Source organism: Syngnathoides biaculeatus, chromosome 11 (genome assembly GCF_019802595.1).
Source record: "Syngnathoides biaculeatus isolate LvHL_M chromosome 11, ASM1980259v1, whole genome shotgun sequence".
In the NCBI taxonomy this organism is placed as follows: domain Eukaryota; kingdom Metazoa; phylum Chordata; class Actinopteri; order Syngnathiformes; family Syngnathidae; genus Syngnathoides; species Syngnathoides biaculeatus.
In genome coordinates this window covers 22,480,261-22,506,494 of record NC_084650.1, presented here as the reverse complement: position 1 = coordinate 22,506,494, position 26,234 = coordinate 22,480,261, and the positions used below count along the sequence as shown (strand labels likewise).

The window sequence follows — 26,234 nt, the reverse complement described above, 5'->3', positions numbered from 1 at the left end:
GGTGCTCGGGATATTTTATTTTACAATTCAGGCAGCACTTGCATTTAGTCTATTACTTTCAGATGGGAATAATGTCACATCTAAAAAAAAAAAAACGCAAGATGGCTGCCACCATGAATTGTTTTTTTGTTTGTTTTTTTTTGCGTCATTAAATGTTTTATCTGTTTTCCAGTTTCACCTTTTGATGTTGTGGACAATTAACAATGAATTGCGTTTTTCTAGGTTGGTTGCTTCCTGACCATAGCCAGATACAGTGTAGAAAATAAATAATTGAACACCTGTCTATCAGTGAGAATTCTGACCCTCAAAGACCTGTGAGTCCGCCTTTAAAAGTCCATCTCCACTCCATGTATTATCCTGAATCAGATGCACCATGCAAGATATCACCTCGTGGGGTCTCAATGATCCTTAGAAACGTGAGAAATCAGCCCAGGACTACACAAGAGGACTTGGTCAATGACTTGAAAAGAGCTGGGACCACCGTTTCCAAGGTGACTGTTGGTAATACACTAAGACGTCATGGTTTGAAATCATGCATGGCACGGAAGGTTCCCCTGCTAGCACAGGTCAAGGCCCGTCTTAAGTTTGCCAATGACCATTTGGATGATACAGAGGAGTCATGGGAGAAAGTTTTGTGGTCAGATGAGCCCAAAAATGAACTTTTTGGTCAGAATTCGACTAACTGTGTTTGGAGGAAGACGAATGATGAGTTCCATCCCAAGAACACCATCCCTACTGCACATGGGACAGGGCGACTGCACTGTATTAAGGAAAGGATGACCGCGGCCATGTATTGTGAGATTTTGGGGAGCAACCTCTTTCCCTCAATCAGAGCATTGAAGATGGGTCGTGGCTGGGTCTTTCAACATGACAATGACCCAAATCACACAGCCAGGAAAACTAAGTAGTTGCTCCGTAAGAAGCATATCAAGGTTCTACCGTGGCCTATGTTTGACTTCTGTAGTTGCAAACAAAGGCTACTGTACCAAATATTAACATTGTTTATCCCATGTGTTCAAAGACTTATTTGCAGCGGTATCAGACAAATAAATCGTTAAAAAAATCATACATTGTGATCTCTGGATTTTTCTTTTTGAATTATCTCTCTCACAGTGGACATGCACCTACACTGAAAATTTCTGAGCCTCCATGATTTCTAAGTGGGAGAACTTGCAATATAGCAGGGTGTTCAAATACTTATTTTCTTCACTGTATGAATTTCTATCATTTTTCTGTTAAGACTTGCAATTATTTTCCATCTCAGACCGACATTTACATTTTGTGAATGAATAAAGCGTGCGCAATATTAAAAAGCAAACATAATGTGGCTCATTACAGTCGCCCACTCTTTGCTGTACACCAACACGTGTCGCAACAGAAACACCGCAACCCTGTATCATGTTTTGAGGCTCCACATAATACTACTGGGTGCACTGGACTTTTATTGAAGCACAAAAATGATGGCATGATTGTCAAGGAAGAAATGGATGGCCACAAAGAAGAGGAAATGGAAGAGAGCAATGGGGGCTGCGGCTATTTTGAGAGGCGGATGGCGATGATCCATCAAACCATTCACAGAATATATCTGTGCATTTCTATAACAGCTATTACGCACTTTGTTTTCTAGCCAAATGTACATCCATCCATCTAGCCATTATCTGAGCTGCTTATCCTCACAAGGGTTGCAGGAGCCCTGGAGCCTATCCCATCTATTGTCAGGCAGGAGGCAAGGTAAACCCTGAACTGGTTGCCAGCCAATCGCAGGCCAGCTCAATGTACATGTGAAAATATTAATATTAGTAAGTAGTAGAAGTAGTAAGTAGTCATATTCTAAAGCACAACACGGTGTTGTCTTGAGATACAAGTTATCTGAGGTCAGGGTTTTTCGAGCCTGATCGATGGACTTTAACTTGCCTGTCAAATCACTGTATGGTAACAGTGAACTGTGTTCACAGCGAGAAGCAATTTAGTTGATATGGTACAATTCTACAAAAAGCTTCAATGTTTATCACTCCCAGTTGAAGTTTACTGTAAAATTCAGCATAAAAGAAAGAGAATTATACGTGTATTTAAAACAACTGCATAGCTTTCCCTTTGCTGACCTTACAAATAGCAACAGTGTCATGGTGTTACACTCTTTCAGGTAATGCCTATATGACCACAAACCTGTGAAGTAACACATTTTGGCAATTTTACTGTAGTCAGAGGTATATATACCCAAATCGTGAACTTGGATTTAATGTTTAACCAAAAGAAAATTTGTGTTGTGATATTTTACAAACTCAAACGGATTATTCCAAATGTATACCTTGATGTCTCTGTACGTGTCACTGACCATGACTGTAAAGACAGTGTTATAATGGTAAAGACAATCAAGAGATAAATGCACAAATTTTTTTCATGAAGAGTTATAATCTGTATTCATAAAGAGCAGCTTCATTCAGTAAAACAATCAAATCAGCAATGAACTAAGGCCTTCTGTCCATCAATTTCTTTTTGATACCTCCTGCCCTCAATCGGTTTGTTGGTTAGCTGACGTTGGGTAAGAGATGGTCAGCCAATTGCCGTTTTTTTTTTTTTTTTTTACCAAGTTTTAAAAATAGCACCAAAATAATTCTATACAAATGTGTTAGTTCTTAAATAGAGTCAGTAATTCTAATGACATACATGACGTAATTAGAAGTAATAAAACCCCATCCTACGAGTGACTGGTGCATTCGTCCATCTTAAAAATCCCCCAGAAATCAGCTGGGGTCGGGTATCAAGTATCAAAGTTTCAAAGATAGATTATGTAGTCCTTGATCATAAACGACCTAATTGTGGAGCTCTGCATTGCACGTTCAGGTGGTGTAAGTCACTTTTTTTTGGGATTGGTTGGGTACTCAAGATTCCTACTTTTTAGAGTGACCTGAACTCGCTGAACTTCTGCTCCTCCTGAACTCTCCGCCCAGCAATGTGCCTATTAGCACTTAAACGACTCAACGGCAGTCTGCAGTGAACTGTGGAACACATCTGCCAAAGTTCCATTGGAAAGCGCTAATATCATTCAATTTTCCTCCTTTCTGAATTCACATGAAGCACATATCCGGATGTGTGACATTTCCATCAAAAGTGTTGTGCAAGTTAATGTAGTGTGGTGAAAGGGTCTTTAGCAAATGGACCACAAAATCTGAAGGTGTCCTCGGTGTTATTAGGAGCAATTGACAAGCTCCTGAGTCAAATAAAGAACCTGCTGGGAGAAGCTCTTATGAGGTAGACTTCATTAAAATCCATTTATCCATTTTCTGCAACGCTTGTACTCAAGAGGGTCGAGGTGAGCAGGAGCCAATCCCGGTTTACTTTCCTTGGGAGGCGGGGCACCAGCTAATGTGGTTGGCAGCCAATCGCAGGGCACTTTCAAACAGCCATTCGCACTCGCATTCACACCCACCAACAATTTAGATTCTTTACTTAACCTAAAAAAAAAAAAAAAAAAAAAAAAAAAAACTTTTGGAATGTGAAAGGAGCCCACATAAATACAGGACGAACATGCAATCTGCACATAGGAAGTCCAGAACCCAGATTCGCAAACCCCAATCCCAGAACTGTAAAGCAGATGTGCTAACCACCTTTTCTGAGATGTTTTTACTTTTACAGCAACTGTAACAACACACCAATCTTTCAAAATGGTCAACTTTGTTCTTGTCAGTCCATAAACTATTCTCCCAAAAATCTTGGTGACATGTAGATTTTTTTTTTCAAGTTGAGATTTTCTGTTGTTTTTGGTCATGCCCTCCTTTTTTCTTGAGTCATAAACACTGACCTTAAATGACGTACAGGAGGAATGTAGTTCTTTCCATCCTTTCCTGAGTAAAGTCGTGAGAAATATAAATACACGAGTTGACATTAACATGGAAAAAAATATAATTAAGAGCAAAAACAAAGTATTCATACTTCGTTACGTCCCAACAATCGAATTCTTTATCAGTGTTTTTAGTAACTGCCATGGCTGCTCTTGGCCTATGTGCTTTTAAATACAAGACTAGCGTGATGAAAAATGACCACAAGAGGGCGACATTGGTTCATAATTGCTTCATAGATTTACTTCCGCTAAAAAATGTGTCCGTAAAGTCAAATGGTGTTTATTGCACTGGGTTATCAAAAAAATATCGACCGCTATAGCCTCTTTCTGTCTTTTGCAAGACATCCCCGCGGGCCATAGTTTTTCAGGACCATGGACAAAATCTTTCAGCACCAAGGATAGCGCCAATGCGTGCCGCTGTTGATTGATTCGAATGCACTACGAATAAAAACCACGACCACGACGGTCTCAATGTTTCACGAGTGTTAGTCTTCACACCGTCGTTTGGTGTCCTTACACCAATGTGGGTCAAAATGGCGACCACACGTTTCGTGTGAGCCTATCGTGGCCCACGAACGACAAAAGAGAGGGCCTGGCGTCGTTCGGTTGGAGGTAGGCTACCTGGGATTTCCTGCCGCCGCTCCGGATGGGAACATGGGGGAGGAAGCCGCGATCGCTCGCCTATGACACCGAGGACTGCGTCACTACATGCGCGTCAGAGAGGGGAGGAGGAGGGGGGGCTCGCAACGTTGTGTAGTATCGCTGCAGGATTAGCAGGAAGTCCCGTGTGTAATATTTTCTCCGTCCTGAAACGCTTCAACCTGAAGGTCACACAGCCCCTGACCACTGACCTCATCTCTCCACGGTTATTCACTGAATGCTACACATAATTACTGAGAAATGATGTTTAGGCTGGTAGTTGGGTAAATTCATCCAAAGTTTCCCAGTAGTTTCAACTACTAATACTAAAATCTTCAAAAGTCTCTAAATACAGATTATTCAAGTACAAACTGATGGTGCTCAGTGTGTTTGAAAAATGCTAAATTTACATCATATAATTTATATGTCATATAGGTTTTCTGAAGCGCTTGTTTGATTTATTTTACAGGAAAAAATGAATACGCAATGCATTATTCGGACACTATATTCTTAGATGGTGCAACTGCAGCAGAGTGTGAGAACTGGCATATCCTGATTTTTTTCATTCTGTGGGGTCAGCACTCCCCGTCATCCACTGACCCCCACCCTAGGGTGTCTAATCAATGAGCGGTGCATACAGCACACAGAAGTTTGCACTTGAATTTTTCAAGAGACATTTGGTACATTCGACATTTGGTAAATTCGGTACAGTCAGTAAACAGCAGGCCTGACGCCATTTTGATGAATTTAACCCTGGAGAACCCATGGGGTCACATATGGAACCCTAGAGAACCCAAGAAATCCAAATCCTCGTTTAAATAAGTGACCCATGGGTTCTCTAGGGTTAAAAGAGGATTTGGATGTCTTGGGTTCTCTCAGGTTAAATACACCATAAGAACTGCAAGCGTCAAACTCCCTGAATCTTTGTAGAACACAATTAATTGTGACATAATTAACATTATTATTATCAATATGGGCAGCATGGTGGATGAGCTGGAAAGCGTTGCCTCACAGTTCTGAGGTCCCAGGTAAAATCCCGGACTCAAACAGTCAAATTGAATATTTAAAATCGCCATTTATTTGCACTAATCTTCATTTATAAATCTTTGTTTAGGGCTTGTGGTCATGAATGAAAAAAAAAAAACTACTGGACCATAAAATGTGATTATTTTGTTAAATTCCATCCAGTAATCATGACCCGCTGACGTGTTTTTACTTCCATTTTGTCAGTCCATTTTAATAATGGAAATATATATCATCAAGTATAGGTCAGGATCTTGCGTGTTTCGAGCCATTTTGCTGGCCGGAGCTACCAAGTGACATCGGTGATCAGCATAGTAGAGGAGGCTGGCGATGGGGTTGGAGCCGTAGGGGAGGGGGGGGGGTGGGTACGTGACGGTCTCAGCCGCACTCTTGGTGGAGATCATCGTGAGGAAGGCCCACCGTAGCGATCGTTGCAAGATATCCCCGCTTTAGAAAGACGATAGTGCCGCTCGATCGCGCGACATAACCACGAAGGGGACAAGTCCAGGCTATTTGTAAATAGGTAAGGTGACATTTTTTTCATTTTCTTGCATTGGCTTAGAAGCCTTATTTCCCGGGGGGGTTGAAGCGGTCACCACCATTTGACGACATCGTGTGCAAGCTTTGGACTCGGCGTTAACACGGGACAGAAGGATTTTGGTTTTTAAACGTCACGCTATTAAAAAAACGGTCGCTGGATAAAATGGGCGCGCGTCATCAAATAATTCTACAGCGGCGTGTCCGATGGCTCGAATTCAAATTGCGTGGTCATTTTTACAGGGGTAAAAATGCGCATATCTGTTATGGTACCCCCCATTTATTTTTTAAAAACCATGATGCGTATTAATATGGAAGAGTTCCCATCCCCCAGCAATACACCCCACCTCCGTGAATATGCTGTGCAGGGGGGCGGGGGGGATGGGGGGGTGGTAAGGCCAGGGTTTGTTCCCAGGCAGGCATCTCCCCACTGCTGAGCTTGGAATTACAAGTGGCTAATAATTAATGACCCCCTCCACGTTTAACCATTTCATTGAAATATTTTCGCTTTTGAATATTTAATGCACGGGGAGGAGGCTTCAAAGGGTTGTGAATGCATGAGTGAACGCTGGGTTGATTTCTTCCAGCCTGCGTGCCGGACTGCAGCCGTCTGGGTCCACCACAGGGGGCGTTGCAGCTCCCATTTCCCAAACACTTGATGGACACGCAGCAATTTATTAATACTGTGCACTATACGTCAATTGAGGTTTTTTGAAGTGTTTCATCTGCAGCTTTCTTGGTATGAGAGACTTTGCATAGCTGTGCACGGTCATTTGACGACACCCGTTTCCTTGCACACAGTTTCTCCGCCAAGATGGACGTGTTGATGAAGGGTTTGTCCAAAGCCAAGGAGGGTGTGGCTGTGGCTGCAGAGAAGACCAAGGAAGGAGTTGCCGTGGCAGCTGAGAAGACTAAAGAAGGAGTTATGTTCGTAGGTACGATGATCTCAAATCTCATCCAGCTGTGAATGAAATCAAATTTAAAAGGATTGATGTCACCAGTACTGCACGGTTAAAACAACAGTTTATCACATTTTATCTTGTCCTACTTGAGGACAGAATCGTCCATTTAGTGTAAAAGATGGATGGGCTGGCTGGAAAACTATCACAGCGGCAAGCATTCAATTATTCATTGGGCGACACAAATGCTCAATGCTCGTGTTTAACTGATGCGGATCGATACACTGTGCTGTTAATTTGAGAGGCCATTTTAAATAGCGCCCTTATCAGTCGCCGGACAATACAGTGCACCGTGGTGCGGAGTAAGCAAAGATGGTGCGATGTGGTGCGTATCCTCATGGCCTCTTGGCTCACTTGACAGAGCAAGAAGCCAGAGATGAGGTGGGGGTGGGGCGGCCTGTGCCACATGTGTGTGCACTTGATGGCAGGCAACCCAATGAGCAAGCCAAATGAACGGAGACTATGTCACGCTTCCAAGACCTCATCGCATCACTGCAAAGCGCTTGCCACTCTTTAGTCTAACTTTTTTTTTTTTTTTTTTTTGTGCATGTTGTAATTTGATAAGTTCCCTTTTAGCAGTTCAATGGCAGAAACTGATTATTATTATCAATGTCATTTTACATGATTTGGGCACAATAGAAGGGTTTTCAAACTTGGGATTCCACATAAATGTTTCTTTTGTGTGGTGGATTGTCAGAATTTACGCATCTGCCTCTCAGTTCTGGGAACTGGGGTACAAATCCGAACCTCGATCTTGTGGGGTTTGCATGTTCTGTGTGTGTCTTCTCAGAGAACTCCGGTTTCCTACCACATCCCCAAAACACGCGGGAAGGTTGATTGAAGACTCTAAATTGCCCTTAGGTGTGACTGTGAGTGCGACTGTTGTCTGCATCCATGTGCCCAACGATTGGCTGACAACCGGTTCAGGGTGTAGCTCACCTCTTGCTCGGAGTCGGCTGGGGTAGGCTCCAGCACTACTGCGACCCATGTGAGGGTATGTGGAACAGAAAATGGATGGATGGATTTGCAAACTGTTTATCCTGAAATTCATGCAGGCATACATATCTTTGGTCAAAAGCTCCCATGTCCAAATTACTCTGTTTAATATTTTCTCACAAATCAATGCAAATGGTCAGTCTCTACTTTTTTTTTGCTTGTTTTTTACAAATTAATGACTGATTTAAAGTGCAAAAATTAGCTTGCTCTCTTCAATGGTGCAATGTAAATGGATCAACATGCATGACTTTTTTTGGCCAGGGGGTGCCTAAAAAGATGGTTTTGGGGATTTGTCCATATTATGGTAATACATGTGTGTCTATATTTAGATGCTGAAAAGGAATCCAATCAATATGAACCTTCAGCTGCTAGGGATTTTGAGACCGTTCTTTGTTATAATCCATGGAATATTTCATTTCATGACATGAAAATTATAGTCATTATAAACTGACATTTATTAACTTTAAGACACAAAATACTAATTAATACTAGAATATAAGCATTGAAAACAGTGAGTTTAGAGAACGTGGGCGCTCTGCTCCTGCTGGCCATTGCAGATACTTGCGGTGAAACCTGAATTCATCAATTCCATTCACCCATCCATTTTATGAGATTATCCTCACAAGGGTTGCAGGAGTCCTGGAGCCTATCCTAGTAAGCTTCAGGCAGGAAGGAGGGTGCACCCTGAAGCGGTTGCCAGCCAATCGCAGGGCACATCGGAGTACCCAGAGAAAACCCACGCAGGCATGGGGGGGACATGCAAGCTCCACATAGCTGGGGCCAGTCGTGTCACTGTGGCGCCTCTTCAACTTCAGGGACAACATAATAAATACCTTTGACTGTCAAGTCTAAAAGGCTATTCCATGTCACGTATCATAAACAGTGAAATTCACCCTTGGGTGTCATGTGGTGGATGATGTGAGAAAAAAAAACCAATATGAACTCATGCTTTTTCTTGAGAGATGGGCATCAGATAAAGACTAAGGAAGCATATTTTGGGATTTACATTCGAGAATCTCACATTGTATGTCACTTTAGCCATATTGTACTTGGATGCCAGGAAAGAAAGTACATGTGTTGCACTAACTAATATTTTGGTTCCTTATGTTTAAAAAAAAAAAAAGAGAGAGAGAAACCGTAAAACGCGTTTGGAGTTATTTCTACAGATGCTAACTGTGACTCCTGAGTGGCCTGAACCCCCGGAAGGGTTGACTTTTGTGCCACTTGCATAACCTCAGATTTTGACTTTTGTAGTTCCATTGTATATCTTTCTTTGATCCATGGCCAAAATGGCATGTATATATATGTGAAACCCCTGGTGGTTGTCAGCACTGATATGGTCACAGAGTGTGTTACTTGTAGGGGCATTCCCACACGGTGTGTAGACACAAGTAATGTAGAAGTTGTCAGCTGTATATGCAATGAAATGTTAGCTGAAATGCAGTTACTGTGTACTTGTCACTCATCGTGAGCAAGAAACACGTCAGGTGGTAATCAGAATACGTGCAGCCTCTTTTTCACATGCTGCACGCTTGCCTATGCTTGTGGTTTGGTTTCAGGGCATGAAACAGAGCATGGAATATTTGTAGTGCGGCTGTGCTTCTGCTTCTCTCGAAAAGCGATTCCCAACCAGACTGCTTTGGCACACTAGTGAGCCGTGAGAGATCATTCTCGGTGCCGGTGGAAAAATCCGATATTGTGAATCAGCTCAGTGGAAAATCTATTCATCTACTTATGTCACTGATAGGCAGAACAATTAAATGTGCTTGACTTAGTGGGCTAAAGGTACAATAAACCTTTGTAACCACCTATTACCAATTCTGCAAGTCATTGCTTCCAATGAGTATCTCAGCTTTGTGGTCATATTTTGTACCGCAAGTTAATTTGTAAGCAAACTGGGATGAAGGAATCCATCATTATTTTCTGTATTCATGCTTTCTGTGACATTTTCGTTTGGTGGTCTGTGAGTCAGATATTTCAAATTTATAATGGAGGATAGGAACCGCTGCTCCACAAAGCTGATTTGCTTGAAGGCCTTTCTTGGACGAGAGCTGAGGGTGTACTAATAGGTCTGTGGCCCTTCTTCAAACAACTACTGCAGGATAATTTTTTTTTTTTTTTTTGCACTCAGCGCAAATTCATTACTTATACAACTTCTTCCACTTGGATTGTTGTAGGACCAATAAAAACAATTGCGTGCTTACGATGACTGTAGTTGTTGTGAGCAGCACTCCCCCCCCAAAAAAAAAATTCCAAACCTAGAGTAGAATATTTGCAGTGCTGGTGAGATGCAGAGTTGAAAAAAGTCCACTGCCTACAATATTATTCAGCAACTACAGTAATATGATATGATACGTCAACGTTCGGCGGTCAGCATAATGTGGTCGAGAGACATTATGGCCGTTGGGCAGTCAGTGAGCGAAGGTGAACATTATAGGGCAGGTATGTACCCAATCGTCGACATGAGTCAGCTGTCTCTGGGCCATCGCCGGGCTATTGCAGAGTCACTACCGGGCTGTCACGAGGGCAGCTAACTAAATCAAAATGTGTAATATAATATTTCACCTTCTTAGGGTGCTGTAATTACCACAACGTCTGGAGTAGGCAAGAGGAATATCGTATAAGTACAGGGATGCATTTGACAGGGAACGCCCACATTTTGTATACCTGGCATGAGTGTACGTAGATGACAAATTTGAGTGGACGGGAGAGTGCACATGGCCAGAAAAGCTTCTTTTCTAATTTAGCACACAGGAGACAATGACATTGAGTAAAGAATTTTTCAAAAAAAGATCCTTCCAACTCTTTTTTTCACCTCTTCCAGTTTAGCATTACTGTCAAACTAAACTGCAAATGAGAATTACACTTTGTGTATTCAAAACAAGCACATCCCTTAGCCTTTAAGTCCACCAGCTTAATGCTGATACTCTAGTGCATATATATTGTGCAAGTTTAACCATTTTAGGAATGGATTAAAGACAAACAATGCTTCAACATGTGTAGACAAAGAATATAACAGTACTTACAATCATGTATTCTTTATCCTCTGCATTGATAGACTGATATTAGTGCCGACTGATGAGATGAGAGAGTTGTACATGTCAATGAGAAGCATATTGGTTCATTCCACCATTCACTTGATGGCATGGGGTGAAACATTTAATTATGTCATTGCTGTATGTTTGGATACAGCAAAGTTTTATGCGTTGCTATTTTTCCTCATTAAAATACATTTCAGTTTTCAACAGTTATGCTATATTTTGGAAGGAAGCCTGGAATAGATTGACACTGCCACTCATATCCATCAGGAAAGATGATTTTTTTAATGTTTTTTTTAAGTTACAAGCACAGTCAGGGAACAAATTAAATTCATATCTGAATATACAAAATATACACAGTATGTACAGTTATATGAATGAATTTTGTGAATTTCACCCAAAAGTCCAATATCAGCTACTTTTTACGCACAGTGTATCCAGTACAATATATTTACAAACACCAATTTAACTGAAGTTGGGATGTGCAAAATGTAACTAAACTGATTTGCAAATCCTTTTCAACCCGTGTTCATTTGAGTGCACTACTAAGACAATGTATTTTTTTAACATTTGCACATTTTGAAAGCCTGCAATAAATTCCCAAAACATTGGAAGAGGGGCATCTTTCCCACTGTTACGTCACCTTTATACATATTTAAAAGGACATGCAAATCATTATATTCTGTTTGTATTAACATTTAGACAACTTCATTGGAATTGTGTTTTTGAATATACAGCAAGCTGGAAGTGTCTATCAAACAATGCTTCAATCTTTGTAAAGATTGATCTTTTCTGATAGAGTTCTTGTGCCAGATCTGATTAGTTCGTACCTGTTGTTGTGTTATCGAGTTGGGAATCCTTGCTTATCAAAAAAAGTAAAAAATTATGCATACTGTATGTACTGACCTGATAAATCTGAGGATTGTTGTCTTATTTTTTTTTAATTGGGGTGTGAATTTCAGCCAAACCATAGATTAAAAAGACACAAGATTGTAGCGATTGCCATCTTTTGATTGACATACAATACAAGTAGTTCTTTGAGTGCACTCCACTACTGTGTCGTTTTCACATGGATGCATTTCCTGGATTTAGGTTTGCTCTGAGGCTGCCCTTTGCACAAAGGTTCATTATTTAACCTTTCCCCCGCCAGCTCTTTCCTCGGGGACTGATAATGCATGTGAATCCTACCCAGTTTCAGATTCACAACCACTGAGCATATAGTAGATTGGCCAAATACCTCAGTGGAGGAAAGTGCAGATGGATAAGAGCTGCTAAAATGTTCAACAATTAAACAAAGCCGCGGTTGTATGTACTTTAAATCAGCTGTAATGTTGATTAAGTCTCTTTCGTAAATTGCTCCTTGGTGCCTTCAGATCTGTGGCCAATTTGGAGATGTAAGCTTTGTGGGAGTCTTTAAATGTCTAGGAAACCAATCATTACACGGCCCAGTACTTTCACACCCGGCTCATAATTACAAGAGAACAACTGCTGCCACTCGTTGTACCGAAAGGTTTTAATGGCCTACTGTGTCAGTCTAGGAACTGTCCCTTGTTCTTGTTACAACACGGCAAAGGATCCTGACATAATTGGAGACCTCGTTTTGAAACGTTTTTGGAACCGCAACCACAGCAGGTTAACATACAATAAAAATGTACCTAATGTGACCTGCTGCTAGTTTTAAATTTCTCTTGAAGCGCTATAATTCTCTTCATAGCTAATCACAGCTGAGATTTGGATCCTGAAGTGCCCTTAAGTGAATAAAATGCTCAACTGAGCTCTGAGTGTTGTTTCCAGCATTGGGGGCTAAGTATCTCTTTCAACTGAGCTTTCAAATTCATGTTCTGGACTGTTTATCCTCTTTGCTTGCCCATTGCACTAACGGACCATCTCTTTCTCCCAGGTACAACTCAAATAACCTGAAGGAGAAACTGCACTTTATACAACGAGGACAAAAAAAAAAAAAAGAAAATTTAAATGCTAGCATTAAGTGTGACTAATGTTTTTTTCTGTTTCTCTTTTTGGGTTAACAAGGTAACAAGGCCAAAGACAGCGTGGGCACAGGTGAGTTCTCATATTAAATATTAGTCCGGTTGCAGTAATTTGATTTCATCCCACAACACAGTAATGAAGGCGGTAGTTACATTTGTGCAGTGGGAATCCTCATCCTGAGTTAAATTGTAACTTTCAAAAAGAGTCTGTTGATGTGTGTGTTTGTGTGTGTAGTGGCTGAGAAGACCACTGGAGCGATGGAGAACATTGCTGCCGCGACTGGCCTTCTGAAGAAGGATGAATTCCCATCTGACATGAACGTATGTACATTATTCCACAGCTGAGACTCCAAGCTATTATGTCATGATGTCATGTTTTCAATGCAAATAGTTTTACAACACATCTTAACTTCAGTAGTTTGATGCCATAAGGCATGACAAATGCAACTGTCTGCAATCCATTTACAATTTTTACTTTACAATGTGAATCAGAATTCCCATTTGAATGTTTCTTGATTAAGGCTTTTAGTATGCCCTGTTTTGTTCTTTAAAATAAACACAAATTCTCATTTAGATACTGTCAGTATTACAGATGCTCCAATTTTTTGCCAGGTGTCCAAATGTGTCATCTCAAATAAGATCCCCACCACCACAAACGCTGAAAAACACAGGTGGAGTGGCTTTAGGTAGTTTTAATATCTTTTACTTCGACTGATTATGTGCCACGGTAGACAAATTTACTAAACCATCTGCACAGGCATCTGTTAAAGTAAGATGTATTCTGTATCACGGGTGCCAAACTCAAGGCCTGGGAACCAGATCCAGCCCACCACGGCATTTTATGCGGCCCGCAAAGGCAAATCTTGTGTGTCAACTAACATGATTCTTGTTCAAATCTGTACAAAAATCTCAAATCGTCATATATCATAAAAGACAACATTGAGCTATTGCAAGCATTTTGTTTTACCAAACATGAACAGCAGTTTAAAAAAACTCTTACCCTTGATTTCCTATTTCAAAACTAGTTCCTAAAATTTGTGTGTATATGTATATATAAGTATGATGAGGTAATTAAAGATTTCTATGATGTCACACTTATAATGGCCTTCTCAGGGAAACCGTGGCTTCCAAGTCGTCAACGACAAAAATTTCAGTTTGACACATCCGGAAGAGAAAGCGCCATATGGCGCACAGAACCCCACAAATCATATTGCCAATTTAACTGAGGCAAAAAGAATTAATGATGGGAAAATATAAAAATGTGAGATGTCTGCAAATAAAAGTGAGCACAGCTAACAAGAAAGTTAGTTAGCAGTTGGGCAGAAACCTTTTAGACAGGATTCATTTCATGTGGAACAAACACAACTGCATAATGTCCTGAAAAATAAGATCATGTGTGGAATAAAAATGTGAGTAAATAAAAGCCTCTTCATACAATATTTCATTTCGTGATGGAATAGGATTCCCATTGTGCAATCCGGTTCGATTGCATGTGTGTCTTGAATTGTTGTAACCCTCATACTGAGCCACATCTGCAATCAGTCCATGTTCACAATCAAGCTGTTCACCCTAATTGACCTCTCCATGCGTGCACGCTGTCACATGTTGACATATTTTGTAGCTCTGGGGCGGCTGTCGGTGAAACAGAGCTCCTCGACCTTTTCTCAGCCTTCATCATCACAGCTGGACCCTCTCCATTGCCTCTATGAGAGCGACAGCAAAATGATTTGCCTTTGTGGACCACATAAAATCATGTTGCGGGCCGGATCTGGCCCCCGGGCCTTGTGGTTGACACCTGTGAGCTCGAGTAATAAACGTATTTTTACATGAATGCCTTTCTTGCTAGGTCGTCTTATTGGAGCTCATCAGAATACCCCAAATGAAGTGACATTTAGAAAGAGCCGTGTCCGTGTTAGCAGCTTTCACTCTGGGAGCCTCTGCGGTGGTTTCCCTGGCAGCAAGATTGAGCACGTAGGATTATGGTCTGTTCTGTGACCTAATTGACTTGATTAGTGGCGGTTTAAAAATAAGAGTGAGAACCCACTAGCTTTTTATCCAAGTCTTATTGTTGCACAGGCCGTGATGAGCAAACCTCTGCAAAAGGAACTCGTCAGTGCTATCTTAATAACATATTGTGTCAGTATTTTTCATTTACTGTAGATGAACACTTCAGATGTATTACCTGTTGTGTTATAACTCAAGAGATTACGGTGTTTTTCCCAGGTTCTCTTTAAGGCGTTGAATGAGCCAATCATTTGGTTCTCTTAGATCTAAACAGAACACATTTCTACTGCATATATAAATTCTGCAAATATAGTTATAATGACGGTTTTGATATATTGTATCTTAGAGTGGTTTAGAGCTGGACTCAGAGCAGTGATGTTTTGGGGGTCTTGCCCTGTAACACAGACTTGCAGATCTCGCCAAAGATTTTCTATGGGGCCTAGATCTGGAGACTGGCTAGGCCACTACTTTGTTGCCCAGATGGTGTGTTTGGGATCATGGTCATGCTGAAAGACCCAGCGACATTTCATCTTCACTGCTCTTGCTAATGGAAGGAGGTTTTCCCACAAAATCTCACGATACACGGCCACATTCATTCATTCAGTCGTTCTGGGGCCAAACAACCCCAAGCATGAAGTTTCCACCCACATGCTTCACAGTAGGTCTGGTGTTCTTTGGATGCAACTTAGCATTCCTTCTCCTCCAAACATGACAAGTTGAATTTTGACCAAAAATTTCTATTTTGATTTCCTATGACCATATGACATTCTCCCAATCTTCATCTGGATCATCCAAATCCTCTCGAGCAAACATCAGACGGGCCTGGACATGTACTGGCTTAAACAGGAAGGGCGACGTTTGCCACTCGAGGATTTGAGTCCCAGACAGCGTTGGCTCATGGGAGCCTTTGTTACTGGTCCCAGCTCTCTGCAGGTCATTCACTGGATCCCCGTGTGTGATTCTGGGATTTTTGCTTACCATTCTGGTGATCATTTTGAGGGTTGGGGTTAGCAGACAAGAGAGTGAGTATATTGGTAGAAGGATGCTGAGGATGGAGCTGCCAGGCAAAAGAGCGAGAGGAAGAACAAAGAAAAGGTTGATGGATGTTGTCAGGGAGGACATGAGGACAGTGGCTTTTAGGCTTGGATGGAAAAGATGACATGCTGTGGCGACCCCTTACGGGACAAGCTGAAAGGAAAAGAAGGAAGAAGAAGAAGGGGTAAAATCTTGCGTGGATCCCCGGGTCATCAAAAATTAGCAGTTGTGTTGTATGTCTTCCATTTTCTAAAATTTGGTCCCACCCCACGGTCACGGTTTCTTCACACCAAGCTGCTTACCTATTACAGATTTAGTCTTACCAGTGTAGTGCAGGTCGACAGTTTTGTTTCTGGGGTTCTTTGAGAGCTCTTTGGTTTTGGCCGTAGAGGAGCCTGGAGTGTGACTGAGGTTTTGGACAGTCTTTATACTGGTAATGGCTTTGGACAAGTGCAATTATAACAATTTACACAATTGTTGGGTGACAAACTCCTTTTTTCCCTCAATGTATGTCTGTACAGTATTGCATATTTTCAGCGTTTATTGACAGTATGTTGTGTGTCTGTGCTTTGCAGCCTGAAGAGTACGGCCAGGAGGCCACGGAGGGCCAGTCAGAGGGAATGCTGGATCCAGAAGGCGAGACATATGATGACACCCAGCAGGTGATCAGCTTCTGCCACACATTCACATCTCATGCATGCCCCTATCAAGTCCCTCGTTTGTTTGTTTATGCTTGCCAGAGTTTAGAAACACTAAAACATTGTAACTCTGTTCACTGTCGCTTGATGCATATTGCTGTAGCCGTGCAGTGTTGCCACTTGTTCTCTCCTCTTCCACACGCGGGAGCCATCAGATCATCCCTATTTCATTCTGAGAAATTGAAACAGGTTGTACTATAAATTTAGCCTTTGAAGACAACTCACGGGGTTGAGTCGTGCTTTTTGAGTTGATTGTTGATTGCAATCATCCTGAGAGGTGATTGTTGTAGTCACCTCATTTAGCTTCACATGAGGGATAAAATATTATAAACACCCCCGAGTATGACTCACTGCGTCGCTGCAAGCTACACACATTTAGTTAAATTACCTCCGTCAATGCACGCTGACCATTTTCTCTGAAAAGGCCGAATGTCGTACCGCAGCTGCTCTCTTTTTCGATTGATTGCAGAATAATTAAACCAACAGGGTTGTGTGGGACAGCAGAGAGCGAGTAAGACACAAATGCTTTATTTTGGGAAATTACTGGCTCGGGGACATAAGCAGCTCTTCACAATCTATTGCTATGAAAATCATTGAAACTTGGGAAGATGACAGCTACTCCACACAATTTTCGTGTTTTACTAGTCCAGGATATTCGGTATGAAAGGTGGATGGATGGGTAAAGTGCTTTGAAAAAAAAAGGAAAAACATGTTCTTCTATGTAATTTAGCAGAGGTTTCAAAATATTTTAAATGATTTTCATTTTGTCATGATTTGTCATTTCCATTTCCAACTGCTTTGTATTTTTAATTAAATGATTCATATTCATTTTCTCTGTAAATGTTATTTTGTAATGCTTTTGTTTCCCTTTCATTTACGCCATCCCCACCTTTCTGTATCAGTCAGTCCAACGAGCAAAGCTGCATTTTTCATAATTCACATCTCTGCCAGGCAGCGACTCATCCCATCCATGTTCTCTTACTGCTACTCCTGCATGTCCTTCCCCTCCCCCATCCCTCTACACTCACCAACGCACACGCTCACGGTCTGAATGGGTGCGGCGATGACGTCCGAAGCCTTCGTGCATTGTGGGTATCATCAGGGTCTCCCTGCATTACTGTAAATGTGGAGTCAGAATTTTCATGAAATCTCTTTCTGGCTGGACCGATGGAAAGAAAGACATCCGATGACCAAAAAATATTACATAACAGTCGAGGCCGTGAATTTAGGGTTGTCATAACGTGAGGAGGCGTGCGCAGTTCCAAGGATGCTGGGGATGTGCTCACGACTCGTCCTTGAAGCTCTTGTGCAGCATGATGCTGCCCTCTCAAGGATGTACAGAGTCAAGTACAACTCCCGTACTGACGTCATTCTTTAGATTGTACCTACTGGGTTACAACATGAGTGGGTGGAAAAAAAAGATAACACTGTGTGAGGCTGTATTTAATTTGAATAGAGAACATCGTTACAATGTAATTGGAAATTCTGTTGTCATATTTGAGTGGCTCATTTAGCCACAAATGGGACCAAAACGGTTTGATGGCATGAAAAACTTCAACCCCATTGATACTGAAATTCCCTCAAATTGTGTATGAGTGATGAAATATTGTATAGCCATCCCAAATGCCAAAAGGATGATACAGTGAAGAAAATAAGTATTTGAGCACACTGCTATATTGCAAGTTCTCCAACGTGGAAATCATGTTGGGGTCTGAAATTTTCATCGTAGGTGCATCTCCACGGTGAGAGAGATAATCTAAAAAGAAAAATCCAGAAATCACAATGTATGACTTTTTAACGATGTATTTGAGTGATACAGCTGCAAATAAGTATTTGAACACCTGACAAACCAATGTTAATATTTGGTACAGTAGCCTTTGTTTGCAATTACAGAGGTCAAACGTTTTCTGTAGTTGTTCACCAGGTTTGCACACACTGCACTAGGGATTTTGGACCACTCCTCCACACAGATCTTCTCTAGATCAAACTGGTTTCTGGGCTGTTGCTGAGAAACACAGCGTTTCAGCTCCCTCCAGAGATTTTCTATTGGGTTTATGTCTGGAGACTGGCTAGGCCACGCCAGAACCTTGATATGCTTCTTACAGAGCCACTCCTTGGTTTTCCTGGCTGTGTGCTTTGGGTCATTGTCATGTTGAAAGACCCAGCCACGACCCATCTTCACTGCTCTGACTGAAGGAAAGAGGTTGTTCCCCAAAATCTCCCAATACATGAGCACAGTCATCCTCTCCTGAATACAGTGCGGTCATCCTGTCCCATGTGCAGAAAAACACGCCCAAAGCATGATGCTACCACCCCCATTCTTCACAGTAGGGATGGTGTTCTTGGGATGGAACTCATCATTCGTCTCCTTCCAAACACGATTAGTGGAATTATGACCAAAAAGTTTCATTTTGGTCTCATCTGACCACAAAACTTTCTCCCATGACTCATCTGTATCATCCAAATGGTCATTGGCAAACCTAAGATAGGCCTTGACATGTGCTGGTTTAAGCAGGGGAACCTTCCGTGCCATGCATGATTTCAAATCCTGACGTCTTAGTGTATTACTAAGTCAACTTGGAAACAGCAATCTCAGCTCTTTTCAGGTCATTGACCAAGTCCTGTTGTGTAGTCCTGGGCTGATTCCTCACCTTTCTATGGATCATTGAGACCCCACGAGGTGATGTCTTGCATGGGGCTCCACTCCGATTGAGAGTGATTTTTAAAGGCGGACTAACAGGTCATTGAGGGTCAGAATTCTCGCTGGTGTTCAAATACTTATTTGCAGCTGTATCACACATAAATCGTTAAAAAATCATACATTGTGATTTCTGGATTTTTCTTTTTAGATTATCTCTCTCACAGTGGACATGCACCTCCGATGAAAATTTCAGACCCCTCCATGATTTCTCAGTGGGAGAACTTGCAAGATAGCAGGGTGTTCAAATACTTATTTTCTTCACTGTATGAGTTACATAAGCATAATCTATAATGCAGTGGGGGACATACTACAGCCCCCAAGCCACGTACAACTCCGTTATTTAATATGGTCTACCGAGTCTTCTTATTATCAAGTGTGACATCACAGAAATCTTGAAGTACTTTGATGTGATGCCACAACACCCTTGCTTGCTTTATTTTGGTTCTTTCTCTGATTCCACGCACAATTATTGTCCGTCTGAAGCAACCAAAACCTCGGTTATTCGTAAAGTTCTTGTGCGGAATGTACAGTACAGCTATCGTATGATTCACATAGTGTATCCTGAAAACAATTTCACAACGGTCTTCATGGAATTGAAGCTGATAATTCATCACCCACCATTTTTGTCCGCCCCACAGGAGAGTCAAGACTACGAACCGGAAGCATAAAAGCGTCAGTGCGAGCCACCATTCAACCAGCAGCACAATAATATTTCTAATAATAAAGGACAAATACCATTCCAATTATTCTCCTGTTTCACCAAAAGAAAATAATTCCCACTGAAAAATGTTCTTCCTTCGAGACAAATCTTTTATGATTATATATTGTAAATGTTATTAATGTCATGTGTTGGCTGTCGGTATCTATTGAGCTGTAGGATCGTCCTTCACGGTCTCATTTCCTTGATTCCCTCCCAATGAAATGAGACCAGAAGCAGGACTTGTGAATGTGTACTTTGTGTGTATATGTATTTAGAAATGTGTAATAGATGTTCATCAGCTTCCAATGAGACATTGGGAGCAGGAAAAAAAAAAAGCAAGCCGATATGAATACAATGATATCCTCTTTTAAGTGTCAACAATGCCTGTTTGTGGGTTTTTGTTTTTGTTTTTTTTTTATTCCCTTTGGGAATTGTTTTAAATGTTTTTGAAGTAAGATCTTTTTTGGGTTTATCTTTTTTTTTTTTTACTTTCTATCTTTCTAGTTGGTTGTGAAATCATTCCAGTAACCTATCTGTTGGACATGGACAGTATACATGTTTGTGTGTGGGCGTGTTTGTGTGTACTGCTGATTTTAACAACTTCAAATCAATATATTATGTCTTGAAATCATAATGGTTGTCATATCAAAAATGTGCTTTAAATTGCAGGACTTGTCCATGAAAAGGTTTATGTGTTAAACCAGACATGCAAATCCTCTGTAAATAAAAAAAAAAAGTGGAAAAAAAACTGTTCTTGTCTTAGTTCATAATACTTTGATCCAACAAGATAGTTTCCGGTATTTAACCCATTCAGTGAGTGAACCGGCGTCCTTCCGGTCAGACAGTTTAGAATTTGCTGCGATGGCATCCTGGCAAGGCTGCCAGTCTGACCGGATCTTTTTGAGGTGGTTTTGTCCGGATTAATCCAACTGGAACGTGCAGGCTCACCAGTGTCTGGCTTGAACCGATGGTATTAAAGTGTGGGTCCGGCTGCAGTCTGCTCAGACCAATGCTGTGGACCTGGCAGGGACCAAGAGAGGAGCAATGGCCTCGCTGAAGAAGTCTTTTGAGGGCCTCAAAGGCAGCAGCCAGTCTGCAGTCAAAGGGGTTACAGAAACTGCAGGTAAATATCATACAATGATGCGATGTTTTAAATCAAAACATCTTTTAAGCAACATTGTGTTATCAGTGCAAGCAGCTCAGGAAGCTGTGCAGCAGGTGGCAGACTCCTCGAAAGAAACAGCCAATGCAGGTACATTGCACACACACACAAACATTTTATAGTGTAGAACAAGTGCGGCGAAAACCAGAAAAGAAAAGCCCGGGTCAAGAAAAGTCACAATAAAATGCAGGTACAGATCTCGGAATATCGTGGAGAATTATACTTATTTCAGTGGCTCCATTCAAAAAGTCCAACTCATAAAGTAAATAGATTGACTATACGCTGATGTTTGCCATTTACAGCTAATGAAAACCCAAAATTGACCCTCTTGAGAAGTTAGCACATTGCATAAAAGACAGAAACATATTGTTGAAATGTATTTTGAGCAATGATTGTACATAAAATCGGTTTCATCTTTTGAGTTTCTGTATTTTAGTCCTTGCAAATTATAATGTGATTTTTATTTTACTATTCATTTACTGTTCAGCGGGATATTTCAATTAAATTATTTAACTATATGAGAGGGAAGCCATGTTCAAAACAGACCTCATCCCATGACAATGTATTTCTACGAGGTTAGAATACACCGTATGTTATGAAGGGAATTATCATCATTACCATCATTATCATGACAAAAATAATAGAGGTGCGCTTTGTGAATTGCAGGTTTTGCCGACAACTGGTAACAAAAGCTGTAAGCTGGTTTGAGGCAATTTTCTATACCTCAGTGTGGTTTCATTTAAGCCAGGATATGTATAGTTTTTGGGCTTTGCTGTATATTTGACCCACTGTTGGAAAGTTTAACCACGAGGTCCAGGAAGATTGTATTGGGACCTGGAACGGACTTAGGGCGTCATGATACAAACAGTATTTATTGTAGTCCATTTTCATACTTTCTGTTTCATTGAAGACCCTTTTTAAAGTAGCGGTAATATTGAGACTAGTCATATTTGTAAAGGTGGAATTTCTGACACTGCTCTTGGATTGGATGTCATTGTGTGTGCATTTGTGTGTGTATCTGTGTGTGGGTGTGCGTGTGTGTGTGTGTGTGTGTGTGTGTACATCCATTCATCGATTTTCCAAGCCGCTTATCCTCACAATGGTCGTGGGATGGTGAGAGCGTCTGCCTCTCACTTTTGAGGACCGGCGTTCAAATCCCTGCCCCACCTGTGTGGAGTTTGCATGTTCTCACCATGCCTATGATGGTTTTATTCAGATATCCTGGTTTCCTCCCACATCCCCAAAAACATGCATGGCAGTTTAAAATTAAGACTCTAAATTGCTCGTAGGTGTGGATGTGAGAGCAAAACGGTTGTTTGTTTCTATGGGCCCTACGATTGGCTAGCAATCAGTTCAGAGTAAACCCCGCCTCGACAGTTGAAATAGGTTCCCACGACCATTGTGAGGATAACCAGCTCAGAAAGTGGATGGATGGACACACAAGCGTGAGTGCTTGTAAAATGATGCGCTTCTATAAAATCCCTATTATTCTCTCGATGCACGTAGTTGCCCAGGAGGCCAGCAAACAGAGCCAAGCAGCCATCAACAAAGCTGCTGACAAGGCCACAGACGCCATCAAGGAGTTGGGACAGAAAAAGGAGACCAAGTGATCCCTGAAGCCAAACCTGATGCTTACTCATCATCGTCATCTTCACCCTAAACAGCTTTTAGACCAGGAAATACGCTACAATGAGTAACAATACTTAACATTGCTCCCAACTCGATTCTAAATGTTTTCTAACCATTTTATATTTTGTATATGTAACCGTTCTGGAAAATAAAAGCTTTCTTTTCAATATGGAGCTATAACACTTTGGCTTGTCATCATTGAGTGGTCCTCAGTGAAGTAACACTTGCTGGCCTTTGGCAGGCTCACGAGAGCGCGTTGGTCTTACCTTGGCCCTCGGCAACACACCTCCTTCCATCGCACAATGTGGTTGCTAAGCAACAGAACTCCATAGGGGTGCCTTTGAATTAGGAGTGAGAATACTTAGCACGCGGTGTTCTAGTCAAGCTGCAACTTACTACTTTTGTCCGTCAGGAAATGGAGAAGCTGTAAATTAGAGAAACATAAATATGTACACTCAAGCTCGTTCGGTAATGCTTTTAAAGTCTAAAGACACGTTGGTGTGCAAGTGTTTATGCGTGGGAGGCTTCCTTCAGCCTCTTTCAGGCTCCAACCTCCTTTTCTGTGGTACACAAAAATTTCACCAATATTTCATTGGAGCATCCTTCAAATTCATCTCATCATTCAGTCGTCTGTCAAAAACAACATGAAATGTACATAGATTTATTTCACATCTTTTCACTGTGAGCTTGCTTGATACATGCTGTTTCCAAAGACACAGTGTTGAATGTTAGTGACACATCCATTTTGTCCAATACTCAAAATCAACTTCCCTTTCGAATCGGATTCTATCTCAAGATACTCTTGCACATCCCATCGTTGATCTGCCCTGAACGAGGTATTAATGACTATGAATTGATGATTAGAGGAGAGCCGAACATAGATTTTTGCCCTCACATTGCCGCTCACCACAAGAACCCGAGCGTGGTTTCCAGGGAAACTGGAAATGGGAAGCTTTTCAGCAAGCACAGTAGCCGCAGCTTCAAGAGCGACGACTGCCTCAGACAGATTCTTCTACAGACAAACCTGTGGCCGCAGTCGTCAGGATCAGTCAAGAGCAGAGAAATGAAAGACCTGACGTCAGAAGCGTCCATCAACATGTAGTTTGGAACATGTTTGATCGGAGTGTGACAGATTTTCTTGCAAAGGCTTTCTTTTTGGTCTGATTCGACTGCTCAGGTACGTCTCATGCTTTTTGTTTTATTGTGCTACATTTGTTTTTTGTCTTCTTGGTGGGAGGAGTGAAGGGGGGTGATTTGATTCACGTTGAACTTCGTTGAATTTAATGATGCTTCAAAACTAAAGCATATGAGACACGCTATTGTGTTGTGCAAAATCAAGGAAACGGTACAGTATTGGACAAGATATACACCTCTACTGCAGTTCGTAATGTGCTATTTGATAAATGTTGGTTTTTTAAATTGTTTAGAGGATTCAAACTAAAATGGTACTGAAATGAAAATAATAGAAAATGGAATATGTAATAATGGAAAAACAATGCGGAGCAGTTTTTCTTCAATTACATAATGTTCTGGTGAGTACACGCAATATCGATCAGCACTGTGTTTCTCCCTGCAGAGACATCTTCCACAGAATAAAATGGGAAGTCTTAAGGATGAGATGAGAGGTTTCGGTAAAGAGAATGGTGAGCAATCAGATGAAGATCCCGTGCTTGAAGGACCCCTGCTGAGCGCCAATCAAGAATTAACAGGTCGAGGGCGCAGTCAGACAGAACTGCTCCATGATGTCACCTGTGTGGAGAAAATAGTGGACGCACAATCAGGGAATGTTTGTGGTAATGATCTGCAGTCAGATTTTAGAAGTGTGAAAGAGAGTGAACAGACTGACACTGTCGATTTGAAGCCAAAATTTGAGGGTGACAGAACAACAAATGTTGACAGGCCCACCCACCATGGAGATGATACAATTCAAACCACTGACCACATAGCTGAAGATAAAGTCTTGTTTTCTTTGCCATCAACTGCAGAGCCCTCTGACCCAAATTCCCCTGCACCCATTGGGCAGCACCATATTCGCACGCAGGTCAGCCTGGAGGTGGTCCAATGTCAGTCAGCTGCCACGAGCCCCATGACCCCTCCTGAGGGGAGCCATTCTTTTATATTCCCAAGCTCCTTCGCGAGATCGGGAGCTGATGCTGAAATGCAGGTGGGTCACCTGGTGGAGTCCTGCTCCGTGGCCACATCCCCAATGACTCCAAAGACACCCTCCACCACGGCTTTTCCAGCACTCACTGGGAGAGTTGGAAGTGGGAAGCAAACAGTTACTCCAACAGTCAAATGTCCAGCAGAAGCTGAGTCTGACACAATCATCAACTCTTCACCCGACGCAGTGCTGTTACAGTCCCAAGTGGAGAAATGCAATCAACAGTGTAAGCAACAACGGATGGGGAGTATGGACCAAGACATTACCATCTTAGTGACCCACTACGATAGCGACAAGGTGGAGGAGAACACCCGGGGGGAGTCGTCTTGTCGTTCCGTAGAGATGGAAATTGAAAATGAAGAAAATGACAAGAAGGATTTTAAGAGGGAGGAAAAGGTCTCCACAGAGGGTAATGATTCTGATCAGGGATCAAACACAAAACCTGCTCAAAAACAAATCCAACCAAGCAAGACAACAGTATCCACCAGCCAAACATCCGACATCATCATAGACATAAAACAAGTTATACACAAGGAGAAGGACGTACCAAAGCCGTCTATCCCGGAATCTCCAGCTCCTGATGGTTGCCACAACATTCGCACGCAGGTGAGTTTGGAAGTGGTGCAGTGTCACTCTGTGGCCACCAGCCCCATGACTCCCCCTGAAGGGGACCACGCCTTCCACTTTCCAAGTCAGTGCCAAAGAAACACAAGCCGGTCAGCAGATGCAGAAACACAAGTGGGTCAGCAAGTGGAGTATCGCTCCATTTCTACTGCACCTATGACGCCAAGAACACCCACAGTTACGACATTTCCTGAGATCAGGAAAGAAACTAATACAGAGAAGCACAATGATAAGAAGGAAGAAGATGAGAAGGCAAAGGAGGAAAAGGAAGAAGTCATTGAGGGAAATGTGGTGAAAGAAGCTGAAGAGGAAAATGACTCCAAGGATAAGAGTGAGGAGGTGGTGCAGGAGGTGAACTGGGACGAGAAGGGCATGACGTGGGAGGTGTACGGGGCTGTGGTGGAAGTTGCGGTGCTGGGCTCGGCCATCCAGAAACACCTGGAGAAACAGGTGAAGAAGCAGAAGAGCCAGGCCTCACTGCCTCCCCCTCCGCCCCTCA

At 41.9% G+C, this 26,234-nt stretch overlaps 1 protein-coding gene across 1 annotated transcript; it reads left to right on the top strand.

Moving 5' to 3' along the window:
- Window positions 1-5,867: 5,867 nt before the first annotated feature.
- Window positions 5,868-20,894, top strand: sncb (synuclein, beta). Its single transcript, XM_061835110.1, has 6 exons — window positions 5,868-6,026; window positions 6,842-6,975; window positions 13,065-13,094; window positions 13,257-13,342; window positions 16,636-16,722; window positions 20,098-20,894. The coding sequence occupies exons 2-6, from the start codon at window positions 6,855-6,857 to the stop codon at window positions 20,125-20,127; spliced, it is 354 nt and encodes a 117-aa protein (XP_061691094.1). The 5' UTR covers window positions 5,868-6,026; window positions 6,842-6,854; the 3' UTR covers window positions 20,128-20,894.
- The last annotated feature ends 5,340 nt before the right edge of the window (window positions 20,895-26,234 follow it).